Here is a 16,934-nt window from a genome sequence, read left to right on the forward strand (position 1 = left end):
GGGGCTGGAGGTTACCTTTGTTGTGGGTACAGCTAGGTCTTTCTCCTGTGCTGCTGCTGTTAGAAATGCTAACATGTCTCCTTTTCCTTCCTGTTGGTTAAAATGGCTAGTGATGTTACTTATGCCTCTTTCCTTTTGGGCAGGAAATGGAAGATGCCCACTTAAATGCCGTCCTCATCCTGGGAGAGGCTTTTGCGTCTGAGGAACCTTTTGATTTTGGCAACCAAAGCACCACTGAAAAGATCCATGGTTTAATCCCAGTCATGCTGAAACATCGGCTTGTACCTCCACCAGAGGAGACCTACTCTCTTCATCGGAAGATGGGGGGTTCTTTTCTTATCTGCACCAAACTGAAGGCCAAAATTCCCTGCAAAAACATGTTCCAGGAGGCATATAGCAAATATTGGAGCAGTAGGGGCAAGAAGCCAGAGGAGTAGTAAGAATGAACTAACACGTCTTGTTCTGAGGGCACAGTTCATCTGAGCCTTGCAGAGAGCGTTCTAGCCTCCCATGTGTTGCACCCCAGCTCTCCATCCTCTTGAGATGCAGCAGCCTGTGCCCTGGAAGCCAAGTGTGCATTTCATAAGGACAAAGCTGTTCTTTCATGCTGTGTCTGTCCTACACTGATTGTCAGTACAGTCCGCAGCTTGCAGGAAAAGTATCTTCTTGAGCACTTCTGTACTGTTTCAAGGCACCAGCTGACTACCTTGAATGCATTTTTAACATTGTGATGGTGGCTGTGTATTGATTGGGTTTTATAACGAGTAGGAGGAGGACAAGAGCAGAATTTAATACTGAAATCTCTTTGTAATTGTCCAAAAATAGTGTTTTTTTAAAAAACTTCCCTCTTTCATGCTAAGGTGGAGTTCTAGTAGTTTTCGTACTGTGAATTATACAATGAAATACCAAGGTGTACCCTACCACAGACACATTCAGCACTTCCCCCCCATTTTTGTAAGTCAAGTGGTGGCAGTCTAAGAACCCTCCTGCATTTTACTGACATTGATATAATGCAAGGGGTGTGTGTGTGTACATAGGGTGAAGTTTTATGCTTTCTGCCTCTTCTTGGCTTGCAAGCTAACCATAGGAAATATTTTAAAAGTCTGAGAATTGAGTGCCAGTCTCTTTTAAACACACACGTACACTCACACAACCCCTCTCAGTTCTGGGAGTAAATACGCAATCAACAGAGCTATATCAGAGCACAAATAGTGGGATTCTTCACTGTTTGGTAGGCATTGGCTTTCCTGAGGGCAAGTTAGATAAGCTACAACTCTGACACCAATTGCTTGCTAGACTCCTAACCAAGAACCTAGTCTGTCTCTTTTCCTGTAATGCAGAACTTAGGGCAAGGCAGACAAACATGTAATGTCTCTCAGCAGCATTTCAAGCTTTTGCTGAAATGTCACACATTTAAAACCAGATGCACAGTTTTAAACTATTGGAGTCAAGCTAGGAAATTTACTTTCTTAGATTTTTGTACAACGCCTGTACCTGTATGACTTCCTGATTTCAATAAAAAAGTGCTTGTGCAGTGGGCCTTCTGCCTGCAGTTTTTTTTAAATCTTCTAGTTTGGTAATGAATAGCCAAGCAAACCACGTCCTGTTTTGTGGGATAAACAGGAGTTGAGCAGAATGAGAAACTTCCACGTTTCCTCTTGTTGCAGTTTGCTCAAAGAATTGCTGCTACCTTCGTAAAGCCACCTAGCTATGGCCTGTTTATTCCTTCTTGTTTCCATTGCAGCTGTGTCACTAGTGCTAACAGTGACAAGTTTACCAGAAGCCAGAGGGGATCAGCCTGAACATCAGTCTGGCCATGAAAACCCCTAGTAATTGACTTGTTTTCCTTTGTTTTAATCACTCTGTTACTAGTCTCCTGGACACAGGTCTTTTTGCCTTTCCTCCACTTGTGAAGAAAGAGTGGCTGTTGGAGTTGATGCTTACCTGGTGCTAGCCGGGCAGATATCCTTATCTGGCAAGTGCCAGGTATTTAGCAGCAGGCTCAGCTGGTCCTACTCAGCTAACACAGCCCAGGAATGCAGAGGTGGTATGATCTTAAACTTCAGTACGTAAGAAATCCAGGCTGCTGACACTTCCAGAGGTAAAGAACAGGTAAGTGAATAAATGATCCCTCTCAAGAGGGACCTCTGAGAAATAGGAGAACAGGTTATTGTATTATCTTTATTCCCAAATCATAAATATATAAACTGTTTCATTTAACACTTGAGAAAGATCCAGTACTGTTTAGTTCAGCTAAAAGTAACCCTTTGAGAAGAGTGAACTCTGCTGTTCAGTGAAGTAATATAGATTTGCATTAAGCTGTTTAACTTTGCACACTGATAGAGTAACTTTCCTTGTTGTTCTGGGTTTGGATAGGCATAGTTTAGTTTTCCTCCTTTGGATCTAGACCTTGCAGTTTGTAAAACCAGTGGAATTCAGATGTTAAAGATGTTAAATGTTTATGTTAAAGGTTAAAGAACAAAGTATAAAATGCTGACAAGGGAATTGGGTTAGGTGAGCTTCAGAGCAGAATTTCTGAACCTGAAGACTCAGCCAGTATGTTCAGAGAACTTGCAAAAAAAAAAAAAGGCAAAATAACTGGAAGAGCATTACAGTTCACTTTTCCAGTGAGCACAACAAGGTGAGATTGGTATGTTTTATATACCATGCTGGGGCATGAGTGTTTAACTCTCGGCACACATTTCCCTTCCCTTGGGAGAGAGGATGTTTAATAATAACATCAAGCTGAACAAATGGAGTTGTTTTGCATTTGCCTAAAGGGCAAAGTAGAAGATGTTTCTTTATTAAGAGAGCTAATTAGAGCTCTCAGTCCCTAATTCTCTTGGCCTTTTGTGTATGTTCTAAAAGCATTAATAACTTCTATAGTTTTGTCCATAGAGATTTATGACATGAGGAATTGCATGTCAGTGTAACAGCTGTGGAGAAAAGGTGAGCTGGAGACACTGTGCTCTGGCTTCAAGTCAAAACAGTCATGATGTTTTACAGTGAGCAAGAACACTTGATCACAGCTGCTTATTCTGTACCAGCTAGGGCATTTGCTTGAACTACACATGTAGGTTGAGGATATAAACATTTCTGTGCTGTAGCAAGCTTCTACGTTCTAGAAAAATCCTCTTGCAGAAAACAGTTGTTTGTTCCACAGGGCAAGCAGGAAGTTAAATCTGCTTCTCTGAAAACAGGGTTTTCCATTCTAACGAATCAGGATTCAGGCTACATGTAGTAGCAGTGATTTTCCTACCTTGTTTCTTTAGTCAACCTGGCTGCTGCATCAAAATCGAAAATGAGGAGCTCAACAGGAAGCCTAACATGCAGTTCACTTTCTGCTTTTCTAATGTCCAAATCCCTTGACAGTAGAAGGCCTATTTCCCAAGACCTTCACAGCTGTGATGGTGCAACTGGAACCCTGGGAAATCAGAAATACAGCAGTGAGTGTAAAAGAGCACAGGAAACAGATGGTATTTCACAGAGCTACAGCAGCTAGGAGGGACCTGCAGTGGCCTAAAAGGGATGAGCCAATGGGCTTAAATCTATGTAAGCTAGAGTGGGGGGGCTGAGAAAGTAATCATTTTGACTGAAGGAGAGGGACAGGATCAGAAGTTTGAGGAGTAAGGTGGCCTGGGCCATGTAAGAAGTGGGAAGCATGCTGATTGCTCCTGGAGGGGATTGCTCGCAGTCTTTCCTAACGGGGCAATGCTCAGGCTGGCACTGCTGGCAACACAGGATGAGTAACAGCATAGTCCTGTATTCTTGCTGCAGAGGGTGTGACTGAAGCATGTAATCAAAGCTAGGACTTTTACCAAAAGGGTACTGAATGAAGAGGAGGATGTCCTGACAGACAGTCTCTGGTATGGAGAAAAGCCCAGGCTGACTTTGTGAGGAACTGGTGGATGATGTGAAAGGGTTGTCAGGGCACATGCCAAATTTCACAGGTATTCGGAGATGCACTTAAAAGATGCATGAAAGCCAATTTGCTGCTGGTAGCTCAGACATAAGTAAGAATCCAGCCTCTGACACTAGGGCAAGCTGAAACATTTGATGTGTAACTAAATGAAGAAGGAACATCAGAAACAATGACTGTAACTATTGACATAGAGCAGATGACCTAAGAAAAAGGTCAGGAAAACTGTAACTGATGAAGTTCAATATACCAAAATATAAAGTGGTTTGATTTGGAATTTTCAAAAAGGTTCTAGTAACTTTTTTCTGAAAGCTGTTAGAGCTAAACAGATTTTCTCATCTATTCCTTTTCTTCCCATTGTGTAGTTATGCAGATGTGTTACAACACACTGGTTTATCTTCAAGAACACCATCGTTCCCCTTTCCATTTGCTCCTCAAAGCCTAACAGGGGGAGGTAGGAAAAAAAGACAAAACATCTGCATTTCTAACAGTTCCCTGTTTTATTGCAGTACATCAAAGTAGGTTAATATTAAGTGTGTTACCAACATAAAATATTGGTGGTAAGTCATTTTTACATTGTTGACTTTTCCACCTTAAATATTTCTGTGCAAAAGAATCTACATCATTGTTCTGTAGCAGAGAATCTCTTACAATGTCCCCTACAACATTGAGGGCATTAAACAAAATAGTGAGAAGAGGCAAAAAGCAGAATCTTTCCCCCACACGCACACTTGTCAGCTTTTATACTCTAAAACAAAAAAGTGATTACATCTATGCCATGCAAAACTGTACAATAATATTACAATGAAAAACCTAAAAAACATATTTTAAAAATAAATGATATGAAACTGTCATACATAAAAAGGCAGGTATAATTGCTCTGAAATACCAACACTGGTTTGTTTGTGGATTTCTTCCCTGTGGATGAGACTTTCTTAAATGCAGAATGAAATAGGTTGTACTGAGCTGCGGCTGGAATGAAAGACAAAGTAGAGTTGGAATTTAGACTGGAAAGCCTGCAGCAGAGTGGTTTCTGGGGCTGTTTATCAAATGCACTGTGAACACAAAGCACACGGAAGGGTGCAGTTTGTGTTAGTGCAGAAAGTTGTCCCCTTTCCTCTATGGAAATGACTCCTATTAACAAAAAACCCACAGCAGAAGCTACTCTGTGCCACTTTGATTCTCAGACTAAGGCTCAGGAGGAGTGGGTACTTGCACTGCAATAAATTTTACCCTTAATGTATTCATTTAAAATTAAACAGTGTGCATAAAATAAAACAAAAAAAACCCCAATCCAACCTTCTACCCAAGAGCATGTTTGTCCTGTCATTCAGGGTCTGGCCATGCAGGACAATATGGTGCCAGAATCTGTTCCTGTGTTAATACTCCAGCTGTTTGTTTTATTTTGAAAGGCTAGCACACTCCATGAACCAGTTAGATGCAGTTAAACTAGATTTCTATAAATACACTCTACTTTTTGGACTTTTTTTGGTATGAAAAGACCCTTAACTTCCCTCTGCTGTATACCTGAGAATAACACACCTGGCTTGTAATTTTATCAGAATCAAATCAAAGAAAGAGGTAACATTCCTGACTCAGTTTTGAAACTTGTTAAAATGGGCAAAATGCACATTCATAACAAGCCACAGCAACTAATTGAGAGGAAAAGAAGCAACTACTTCACCACAGCCTCAGGAATGGTTTTTTGTTTTTTTTTTTGAAACCACCAGCTGTCTTCTACAGGTCAAAGGCAATAGAGAAGAGAATACTATAACCCTGCATTTGGGTTTATGAAATGTGGAAGGAAGCCACGTATCTCTGAGCGCACACATGCAGGGGAAAAACTATTTACCAAACCTTTTTCATTCTATAACCTGGAATCCTTAGTAGCTGCCTGAATCTGTTCAGATCCTTTGTTGCCATCAAAAGAGGAAAAAAAATGCAAAAACCCAACAACCCATATGTTTAAGCAGCATCAAAAATGCAAACAACACCTTCAGTCTCAGCCAAAAGGAAAAAATCAGCTAGATACATACTGTGTACAGAGAACATCATATGCTACAGTCAAAAATTCAATGGGAGATTTTAAGCTCCCTGAACAAAACGCAGCCCTCTAACTGTGAAGTTGAAGCAATGCTACAGTGCAAAGTAGCAAACATCAAACCTTAAGAGACAACTGTCTTTGAGATACCAGTCAAGAGTCTTACAGTTCAAATGACCAAGTTACTTTTCCTAGCCCAATGAGTATTAAAAAAGCTCAGCTACAGTATGCATGTGTTTTCAGTGTTCATACCAACAAAAAAAAAGATGAGTGTGGTTTATAATTGAGTGTATAATCAAATGGTCCCCAAATATATAAAACTATTCAAGTCCTAGGACAATTTTTCTCTTCTCAAATAAGTGATGTGGTCATTTGCTTTTCAACTGAGAGAACAGTTGCTGTTTCTCTTTTGAACAGATGCGTATAAAAATGCACAGTACCAAACTCTAATGATTAAATACAGTAATCCTAAAGGAGACTACCAAGGCTTAGAAATTGTGGTGTACAAACAGTGTAGGCCTGTGGTGCACTCATCCTCTGGAGCTTAGTTTTGTAACACAGCTGACCTACGCTCTGCCTGAAAATGTCAGGTTTTTATATCAATAGGTTGCAGGCACCGTAACAGAGTAAACAAAGGGGTTTACTGATTTAATTGTTTGCTGTGTTGTGGCTCTTTGGGTTCCAATTTTCAGATAGAGCATGAGCTCAACTGCAAAAAAAAAAAATCCACAAAAAAAAGATCCAGTGACCCTCTCTCGAGACTGTCACGCAGGCTGCTCTATCTTAAATGACTGCTGTTTAAATGCCTTCTCTCAACATCAAAATAATAAGATTAATCTTTAAATACAACATACAGTAAATACAAAACTAGCCTGCCAAGGCTTTGAAAAGTGTGTGGACATGCTTCACCAAAAGGAGGGAATTGTGGGGAAAAAGCAGTGGCTATACTTGAAGCAATATGCAGCCTTTAAAAAGAAAGAAGCTGATGTGGAATTTTAATAATGCCAATAATGCCCTGCCTATCTGTCCCTCAGACTGAAAACTATTCTGGGAGGAATTAATTTCAAGTGCTTAGCTGTTTGCTAAAGCTTTTTAATATTAAATGCCAGACTTGCAAAAGTAGTAGCTTTGAAGTGAAAACAAACACCACAACCAGCTTGCTACTCTGAAAAACCCAAACAGGGGAGAGAGAGGCTTTTGGTAGGATGGTTTCTAAACAAATTCTTGAATTCCTGTCCCAAAATGACATATAATGAATTTACTTAAACTTGGACAAGCCTCTTGATTCAGAGTGAAAGAGAAATCTTACCTAGGAGACCCAGCATGATTAAATGGATTAAATGATCTGTGTCTCATTCCCTATTTCACATTTAGATCATACCTGGAAATTACTGCAGGTGGTTTGAACTTACCTATAACTTCCATTAGGGGAGGCAGAAACTGGAAAACTCCAAACATCTCTGTGTGGGTGAAACACTACATACTGCTGACTGCAAGAATACGGAATGGTTTAATAAGAGCCATAACAAGTTTCTGAAACCCACAAAAAACCAGTATTCTAAATACAAAAAGCCCTTACGTGTTTGAGTATGGTCATAATATAAAGCCAGCATCAACACTACTGAGAAGAGAGGCTCATTTGAACACACTCCCAAATGAAACACACATCTGCCTTGCTAACTAAAGAGAGATCTTCCTCTTACCATCCATTTGTACATCAGTCTCACTTTATTCTGTTGGCTGCATGACCAGCTTCTGCTTTTTATGTATATTTGCAACTTCAGTGGGCTCTGTCTTCCACCGCATTACTTTCTGCCCTCCAACCTGACCTGCTATTGGAACCAAACAGCAGGTGAGCACAGAGAAACAACTGCAAATTGCACAAACCCACAGCACGGGTGGGGAGGGAGAGGAAAACCAACCTTGCCAGCGTGGCAGTTGTGGGTGACCAGGCATCTTTGACTACCACAGTGTGAACAGTGTGAGGTCAGTCTTCAAGGTTCTTCGTTGCTACAGTGACAGCATAGCCAGCCACGGCTAGCTTTGGGCTAAGGGCACTCATTTGGCTGATGGGTATTAGCAACCAGTATTTGGTAACAACAGTAACAGTTTTCTGGTTAGGGATGGTCGAGGAGATGTGGAAGACTGCTCCCTTCCGAGTTAGACCCGCTCAAAGGCTGACCCAGGGAAAGATTTCCTGCTGAATCCAGCCGCAATGAACTCCCTTGCTGCCTTAAGGACCTCTGCTGTAGCATGCCGTAAGGTTCCTCAGCCGCACAGCTAGCACAGGAGAAACCAGGGCAGCCACCTGGCTGACTGGTGCCCTTGGTTGTCGGGGCAGGGGGTTGCTTTCCAATCGTCGTCGTTTTTGCAAAGGATGGGGATTAACATGAAAGTAGGAATTATAGCTTCAGTTATGCTACCGCCAGAAGTAAAGAAATGTTGTGAAAGCACTGCAGGGACCTCTCCCGGCAGCGCAGCGAGTGCTACGCAAAAGGAGCATCTGTCCTGCAAAAGGTTTTAGGCCAGGCCTCCAAGTCTGCATATTACTGAGCATGAAAACAGGGACAACACAAATCTTAAATTAAAGGCTCTCTTAAATAAGCATCCATCTTCTGCTGCATACACAATGCTTTTTTTCTTTGAATATATACATACGTATTTTACTCTAACATCTGCGTATTTATTTAAACTCTGTACTGTAGTAAAATATGCATCATTTTAATCAATAAGGATTTGCTGGCGACAATCAGATTGACATTCAAACATGGTGGCTGAAAGCTTTTATGTGCCTCTGACATACTGATCATTCCCCATGCAGGGGAAGGGGTCTGTGCTACTTTTGTACAGTACAATGAGCTACTGTATGAAAACAAAATCCCTCTGAATTTTCTCTTGTTGATACTGGTCTGGTCTACTTAAGCTACTTTTTGGGAAGTGGAAGGCGGGGGTGGGATAAATGTGTCTTTAAAAATGAAGCAGCTGTAACCACAAAAATGAAACCAATACTAATACAAATCTACAGCATCTGGTATTTACCAACACCCTAGCTTTGCTCATTTGCTGCTGTCAGATCTGGGGAGGGGAGGTGAGGCAGTGCCGAACAGTGCTGAAGACGACCAGCTTTTACCTTCCTCTATACCCCACTCCCAGATCACTTTCAGACAGGGAATGGGGAGGGTTAGGATGATGAAGGTGAGCACTGGAACAAGTGAAGGGGACAGCCATGGGGACAGCAAGCTGCTGTGATGTCAAATCTGAATGCTGAAGCAGTTCATGAGTCCCAACTCACGTGGTCAGAGCTCTCCAGGGAGAGGCTCTTGGTCTTGTGAGGAGAAACCGGGCTGGGAGGGCTGCTGAGGTTGGAGCTGTTCGATGCAGTAGAGTGTCTCGGAGAGTCAGAGTCCTGCAGCCCAAAGACACAGAACAACACCGGTAGGTAAGAGGACAGCAAGTTTGAGATTGACTGAGGGTGTCTGAGCAAGAGGTGACTGGATTCAAAGGCCTCTATGTATTTTGCTCGTGTCCAAAAACACTGAGGAATTTTTTTTGCTCAGAATTTCCTGGTCCAGGGAGACTTAAAGAGTAAGTGGTCAGATCACTCTGCTTTAGGCATAACTGATGCTGACATAAGGACACAGCACCTGTGGGATTCTTGCAGTCTGCACATCGCCGAGGGCCTCTTGGTCAGCAGAGTGTGCAACTTCAGGTTGCTTGTGATGCTACGGTGGCTGCTGCCTTTTCACAGATCATGATCTGAGATGCTCTTGCACTAAACTGAGAAATCTTTGTGGTACGGGCTTCACTACAGCTACCTCTTCTATGTCAGTCCTAGGATATTAACACAAAGCATCCTATCAAGTCACTCCAGTTGAATCTTCCAGAGTACAGTAGAATGCAACTATGTCTGAGCTTGAGTTTGGGTTGACAGTTGCCTTCCAGCTTCAACTGGAAAGATATATTCAGTATCATGAAAAGCCTGTGTGATCTCTGATTTTCTAACTCCTTGGTAAGAAAAAGAGCTGGGGAAGTTTTGCTGGTCAACTTGAGATTGAACCCTCCCATGTAAAACATTCTTGGTTGGAGGGACTGAGTTTAGCACTGGGCAGGATTGCAGTCTTATCATAATGTTAGTCTTGTTCTGCACAGAATATAAATTATTAAATCCAGTTTCTGCTCTAAATTAAATTATTGTATGATAATTCTTAAATTACCTTGTTAACTTCAGTCACTCTTTGAGTACAAAATGTCTCCTGTGAAATGCTTGCTAAGATAGCTTAAGAGTCTTTGCAAATAAAGGGCAGAAGGAATATCACCATTTCAAGCTGCGATAGGTCACTATCAAGCTGTTACTCTACTAGGCCAGTATTTTTGGGAGCCTCACTACCCACATATCTCCAGGTATGGAGCGCAGAGAGTGTTTTCTGGATGTTAAATAAATACCAGGACCAGAGTTGACACAGTTTGACCAAAGTCTTTTGTCAAGATAGCCTGAAATACAGGAAACCCAAGTCTTTGTCAATGACTCCCAAACTTGCAGCCAAACCCATGGCAGAATTTAACTTCCTCATCTTTATCAATGCATTTAAATTTTCTCCTCTTTCTTCTGTCACTCACCTCCCGCTCATAGTCCCTTGTTGGTGCATCGCTGCCTTGGTCCAGGCCACCAGAGGATAAGGAACCATCTGAGGGCGATGCCATAGGCTGACGCTTTGCTCCGTAGCTACCTCCTGAGAATTCCCTCCGCAAAGCGCTGCCATTTTGTGCGGACGATCCTAAAACACGTGGAGGAGTTAAACTGTTACAGATGCCTGCTCAAGGTACTAGAAATTGGTTGGCTGCTTCTCTGGTTGGTTCTGCTTTCCTCCAGCATATCCCAAGATGCTCAGCTCATGGCTTGTGGGTTGTGTGGGCTTTTATCTTGTCTGCTGCCAGCTGCAGTTTTTCCTAGGGATTCCCTGGTCTCTCCCTTGGCATGTCAGCATTAGCACGCTTTACCCAGCACAGACACAGTCACTGTGCTCCCGACAAAGACAGCAGTTGTAGAAACTGCTGTGGTGGCAGCCTAGTTCCAGTGGCCTCTTTCCCAGCGAGCAGGTGGGTTGTACTGGCAGGTACAGACTACAACAGACGCGCACTTTCTGCAAGCAGTTGGTTATGTGCAACAAATGCGGCGTGTGCCACAGGAACAGAAAAAACCTAGAAAACTTGGGACACTGGTCTTGTCTCTTTCAATGCAACTCTTCCATACCAGCACCTACTTTTCTATTGCTTTCTCTTTGCACTAGCAGCAGGAGAGGCATCAAGAACTCTACACAGTTCAGCAGCAAAGTTAATAACCATGGAGCTTGTGAACAACTTGCCACTGATTTAAAACACTCAAGCAGCAGCAAAATAGTGCCAAGGGTAAGAATGTAATTTTAATTCTAACGTCAGTTTTAAAAATTTGACAAATTACAAATGTGGGAGTCTTAAAAGTGCTGGCTGCTTATTCATGTGCTCCTTTGAAAGTAAGATTAAAATACTGTGCTTGCCCTCAACGGGAATACGGTCAGTATTTCACTTCTGAAAATCCTGTCTTGTGGCAGTAAGGATAGAAGCAAATGCAGGTAACTGTTTCCCTACAATACTAGTGCCTTGACCCCAAAGCAACAAAGTTCTGCTTGCTTACGTGCTGCTAACCCGCTGCTTGCGCTCATCGATCGTCCTGGTTCTGTGCGGGATTTCGTGATCGATGGGATACTGACAGAGCCACTGAATACGGTCCGACTTTCCTGAGGCCGAAGATTCTGCAATGCAGACACACACAACGACATATTTACTTATTGACTGCTGGCTCAACCTTGGATGTTATGAAGGAAGGCCCCAAATTACATTAAAACCCCAACCTTACCAAAAGCTGAATTATCTGGGCAGCAAGTCAGCAAAATTTGCAAAATAATATTCTGCAGTTTAGTGCAGAGAGTGGAAGCACACGCAACACAATAGTGCAGCGCTGAATTACATGGACATATGCAGACAACTGAACAAGTATGTCTAATAATTCAAGAATTTCCTTGAAATTATGGTTTGTAAGCCTAATTAAGCTGCTATTGATATATTCAAGTTATCTTGTATAATGCATTCTTTCCAAACACAAGCTTCCAAGATCTTCTTAAAATTTCTCTCTTTAATGCCATCATTTGTGCCATGCACGTGTAACTGTATAAAATAACTATGTTAATCCCTAATGCCTGCAGAGTTATGAACACACTAGTGGATCAATCTGTATTTCAATTACTTATGTAATTCCAAAGGTATTAACAGCATTACTCCAGACCTACACCAGTAGAGCCAAAGTGAGATTCAGCCTCCTGTTTGAGCCTGCTCAAAGAGGATGACCAGAGCACATACCACTGTTTTTCTATGTATTCTTATTTTTGCTCCTGTTTTGCATCCTGAGAGTTCCAGTGTGATTTTCTGAATTGGTAAGTGACTGGACTGAAGTGGTCCTTTACTGAGGGAAGAGATAAAACAATTTCTCTATTTGGATACGGTAGTTCCTTAAACATAAGTTGTCTTTAAAAGAAGGGGAAATAGTACTATGAAGTGTGTTCTGCGAGATTTTATTTCTGCTTCTGTTAACTTACAGCTGACCTTAGTTGGAAAAGGCTTCTCAGCTTATTTATCCCACCTCTCTGTATACAAGCTGGCTTCTTAGCGCAGAGGGATTTTCTAATGTCCATGCCTATCATTTAAGCTCTGGCTAAATATGAGACTTCATCCTGCTCCTAACATGATTTGCACTATTAAGTCATTAGCACTAACTAGAATTAGGTTTAGGGAACCTTTACAGATGCTGAATGTGAAAAGACCTGCAGGTAGCTCTGAGTTTTACTTTATTTCCACTTTACAAAACACCCCCTGCAATAACTGTTAATTTCTTCCTATTTATATTTAATTATTTCCCCATCCTCACTCTGAGATAAGTAGCCACACATAAACCAGTTGCAATTGCAATGCTTTTTTAAGCTAGGATGTTATGGAAATGTCAGACCAGAACAAAGATTCTGTCCCCCACAAGGGTCTTCTCAGAGACCCTTCAGATACTACCCATTTCTCTATCTGTGTTTTAAAATGGATAATTAAATAGAGGCTTTGTAATGAATGGATTTTATACTATTCAGACTTTATCAGATAATCATTACCAACCTGCTGTCAATCCAGTCTTACAATGATCCTTAGAGTCATTGCTATAATAGACCCCTTTGCTCTTAAGTCAACCCTTTGCTTCTCATTCTCCCAGTGGGCAAGAAATGGCTGATTTTTAACATGCAACAAACAAGAAAGAAAGAAAATCTCTCATCCTGTTCCCAGATCTCTCTCAAACACCAACAAAAGAGCATCAGAGACCTTGCGAATGAATGCCCTGTTTAATTCTCCCCTCATCCATTGCTGCTCTACTCTCAAAGAGGATTTTTACCTGAAGGCTTAAAAAAGTCTCTTAAATCATTTGTGGGATCACACTGCTGTCTCTTGCTTACCTTCCCCACCTTGTTTGGGTTGGGTTTTTTTTTTTTTTGGTTTTTTTTTTTTTTTAATGTGAACAACCAACCTACTTTGTAGTACAAAATTTCTGCTGTTGTGTCCTTCACCAGGCAATAAACAATCTGAGTTACAGATAAGAGCATGAGCATCCTGGTTGTACATAAACAACGGAGGCTCCCCTGACAATACACAAAGGAACTAATGGGCTAAGGAATAAGTTACCACTGTGTTTTGAGAAACAAAGGAAAGCCAAGTGCAGCACCACACCGATGTGTGCACTGAGGTTGCAAGGAAGCTCTTTGTACTTGTATAAACCTACAATGGTTCATTTTGCAAAGAGAACAATTATGTTTAATGATAAGGCAATTAACCTCCTTAACAGTGACTGAGCAGACAACATACAGGCATCAGGGGAAGGAGGGAACAGGTGGGTGTGTGAAAAAAAGGCTCATTTACTTTAATAGTGTATTGTAACGATGATGACCGCAGTTTGCAAAGTCCATGTAATTCCTCATAGAAAGTTTCTCCACAAAGCAAATCTGTCATTGTTCTTTGTTTTAAAAATAAAATAAGCACATACCAGAGACCCTGGCATTATGGACAAAAACCCCTGGAAGTGATACGTACACGATGCACAAAGGGGACTCAAAGAAAACTCAACGGCGGTTATTAGCGGTAGTTATAAAGCAGCAAAATGCAGCAAGTTAAAAATAAAGAGGGGGAAAAAAAAAAAGAAACCTGAGCTTGCTTTAAAGAGACAAAAACCCCTCATTTAGAGCAACAATTCAAATCCTAGCAGGAAAATTCATTCTCACTGCTGAACCAAATTAAGAAAGGTGAGAGGAAAAAAAAAAAAAGCAGCAGAGAAGCTGCTTGCTGAGCCAAGTTAATCACTGTGAAACAGGGTGAGACACCCAAATCAGTTCAGTGCATCCCATTCCCAGCCAGAGAACGGAGCTGCCGTGGAGCTGCAGGTTATGTACGTGCAATTGCTGCTACGCTCGCGGCTCTGCAGTGTCACTGAGCCTCAGGTCTTATACCCACACTAACTGCTCCCACGCTGCCTTCTCAGGCACTGGGAGGGTCTAACTAAACAGTTACAACACGCAGAGGAAATGGTTTGCCTGTGGTTTCTCTGTCCATCGTGCTGCGTGCTGTTGTTTAGGGGTTTTTGTTTTAGTGTTCTGTTCATTACATGACAAACCTAAGCTTTTAATTCTTCCATGAAGTAATATGACAGACTCTACAAACCTACTTTAACAGGTCATTTTTCAACTCCCGTATGGATTCGATGTTGTTCTGGTTCCAATATCCTATCCATACCTGGGACCACGGTCCCCTTGGAGGGAGTGCTACCCTTCTTATACTAAATCTCCAAACACAAAGGGAGGATGGACAGACATGAAACCAAAACTCACAGCCTTGCTTTCCATACAGCTTACAGCATCTCTACCCCCAAGCCACAAAGGAGACAAATGCTTTTCTTCATACAAGACTAAACCTCTAGTGCTCTAAGGAGCTAACAAGTACAAGATCTCAACATTCCAAGTTACCCACTTCACTTTTTTCCTCCAGTTTATGCTATTAGGCTGCAACATTAGGATGAAGGATGCTCCTGAAGCAAAAATTAAGAATTATTGTCTGAAACACCAGGTGCCATTCCTTCCTGATCCTAGGGAGACTACTCACATGAGGAAGGGAAGGTAGAGGGTGGGTCACAGTCCAGTGATACATCACTGCGTATTAAACATAGAAAATTTTATAGTACAGTTGGATTAAAAAAACCCTGTTAAACCTAGAACTGAAATACAGCTTCAGTGACCCTATAATGACCCTCTAAGAGAAAAATAAATTTCAATTTGGCTTAACAATTTTTTAATTTTTTTTTTCCATTCCAATAGAGCATTCCTCTGGTGTATTTCCATCTCTCCTCCTACCAGAAAAGCCAGGATGGATGCAGACCTGTCATCACAAGGCATGCTTTCCAAAACACTGCAACTTCATTTTTGAATATTAATGGTTGTGACAATTGGGATTTCACAACAGTGACACATGACCAAAGCTTAGCTGTGCAAATTTGTTTTGGAGCCATATGGAAGAGGTTAGTTTTTCTCCTGCATTTCTAAATTCTCTCTAGTGTTGTATGCAGGCATGTATCCAAAAACCTTCCCGGGGACAGAGATCTAGAACAGCAACCAAAAGGCACTCGAAGCAGTCTATCAGTGAAGGTTTGCCATACGTGTCTGAAGGGTGTCCAAAGGCCACAGAAACCAACAGCAGCGTTTCCATTACAGGAACAGACATGGCTCAGACCCATACAAACCCTGAGCAACCAACCATCATCGCATACATCTACCTCACAGACTATTCCTGATTTACCTGCGAATCTGTCCCAAGCAGAACTGCAGGCCACAGCACGGTGCACAATTACAATGCACAGCACATACTTGTGTGCCTGTTATAGTATGGCTTGTATTTCTATAGCACCTAGCAAACCCCACGGAGTCAGGCCAGGATGCACAACACAAGAAGAGAGACTACTTCCATCCCCCCGATTTACATTCCAACTGGAAGGATATCTACAGAACAGTATCTTTACCTCAGCCTCTGCTTACAACTACCAGGATTCAGAGGCTCTACATCAGCAAGTTGCCATTATCTTTAATTTTTGATCTTGCTTGTACATGTTCTAACTTCACTTACTTTAACCTAGAAACTGTCTGAGGCACAACCTGTATCTCTCTCTCTCTCAATTTGCGTACAGTACTGTGTAAAAATTCTTACACTCCACGTGATTTAATCATAAACAGTTTGAAAGTCTGGTCCAACACAGACAGATCCAGAACCTCTTCATAATGCAACCTGACACACAGTATCCTGCCACTGACTGCTGGAGGATGAAGACTGTGGAACAGAGAACATGTCATTCAAAATTTCCACATTCTTCCTGGTGGTTAAAAATGCTATTCTCATAGCAAAAGGTTCAGCCCACTTATTATACACTTTTTTCTTTTTTTTTTTTTTTTTTAAAGCTATGAAGTATCTGTTTCTTGGCATGTCAGACCTGTGGAAAGACCACAGCTGATAGCAGAAAATAAATCAGCTGGGACAGAAGAAAGTTAAGGAGTGAAGGAAACCACTTACGAGGGTTTTTCTCCCATGTTAATAGCCAGGCAAAAGGAAAACCACACAGTGTTAGTAGAGTGAACACCTGACTCAGCCGTTCATACCCTCAGAGTCATAAAGTCTGGAGTACCGAGGACAGAGCGTGGAGGCGGGGAAAATGCAGGGTTTATGGAATCATAAGAGAGGAATTTTTCGGCTGAATTAACAGTCATGTGGTAGATGTGCTCAAAGTTGCTCGGAGAGGAGATCAGACGGGAGTGATGATGAGGGAATTGATAAGGGGAATGCTGCTATCAAAGACAACAGAGAGAGAAAGCCATG

The 16,934-nt window shown here is 41.7% G+C and overlaps 2 protein-coding genes across 8 annotated transcripts in view; one reads left to right on the top strand and one right to left on the bottom strand.

Moving 5' to 3' along the window:
• The window catches only part of COQ8A (coenzyme Q8A), a 47,701-nt gene extending 46,161 nt beyond the window's left edge, over positions 1–1,540 (top strand). For both annotated transcript variants that reach the window (XM_075749404.1, XM_075749405.1), the window contains exon 15: positions 144–1,540. In XM_075749404.1, the coding sequence (XP_075605519.1) occupies positions 144–437 (294 nt within the window). In that variant the 3' untranslated portion in view covers positions 438–1,540. The remainder of the gene's footprint in view (positions 1–143) is intronic.
• A 2,860-nt stretch (positions 1,541–4,400) lies between these two features.
• CDC42BPA (CDC42 binding protein kinase alpha) overlaps positions 4,401–16,934 on the bottom strand; it is a 190,481-nt gene continuing 177,947 nt past the window's right edge. For 4 of the 6 annotated variants that reach the window (XM_075749397.1, XM_075749396.1, XM_075749395.1 and 1 more), the window contains 4 exons: positions 11,632–11,749; positions 10,578–10,735; positions 9,253–9,366; positions 4,401–7,450 (listed from right to left, as the gene is read on the bottom strand). In XM_075749397.1, the coding sequence (XP_075605512.1) occupies positions 7,385–7,450; positions 9,253–9,366; positions 10,578–10,735; positions 11,632–11,749 (456 nt within the window). In that variant the 3' untranslated portion in view covers positions 4,401–7,384. Of the gene's footprint in view, positions 9,367–10,577; positions 10,736–11,631; positions 11,750–16,934 lie in introns of all 6 variants that reach the window. The other 2 variants (XM_075749403.1, XM_075749394.1) reach the window with 1 other exon arrangement.

This window comes from Balearica regulorum, chromosome 3 (genome assembly GCF_011004875.1).
Source record: "Balearica regulorum gibbericeps isolate bBalReg1 chromosome 3, bBalReg1.pri, whole genome shotgun sequence".
NCBI classification, from domain to species: Eukaryota; Metazoa; Chordata; class Aves; order Gruiformes; family Gruidae; genus Balearica; species Balearica regulorum.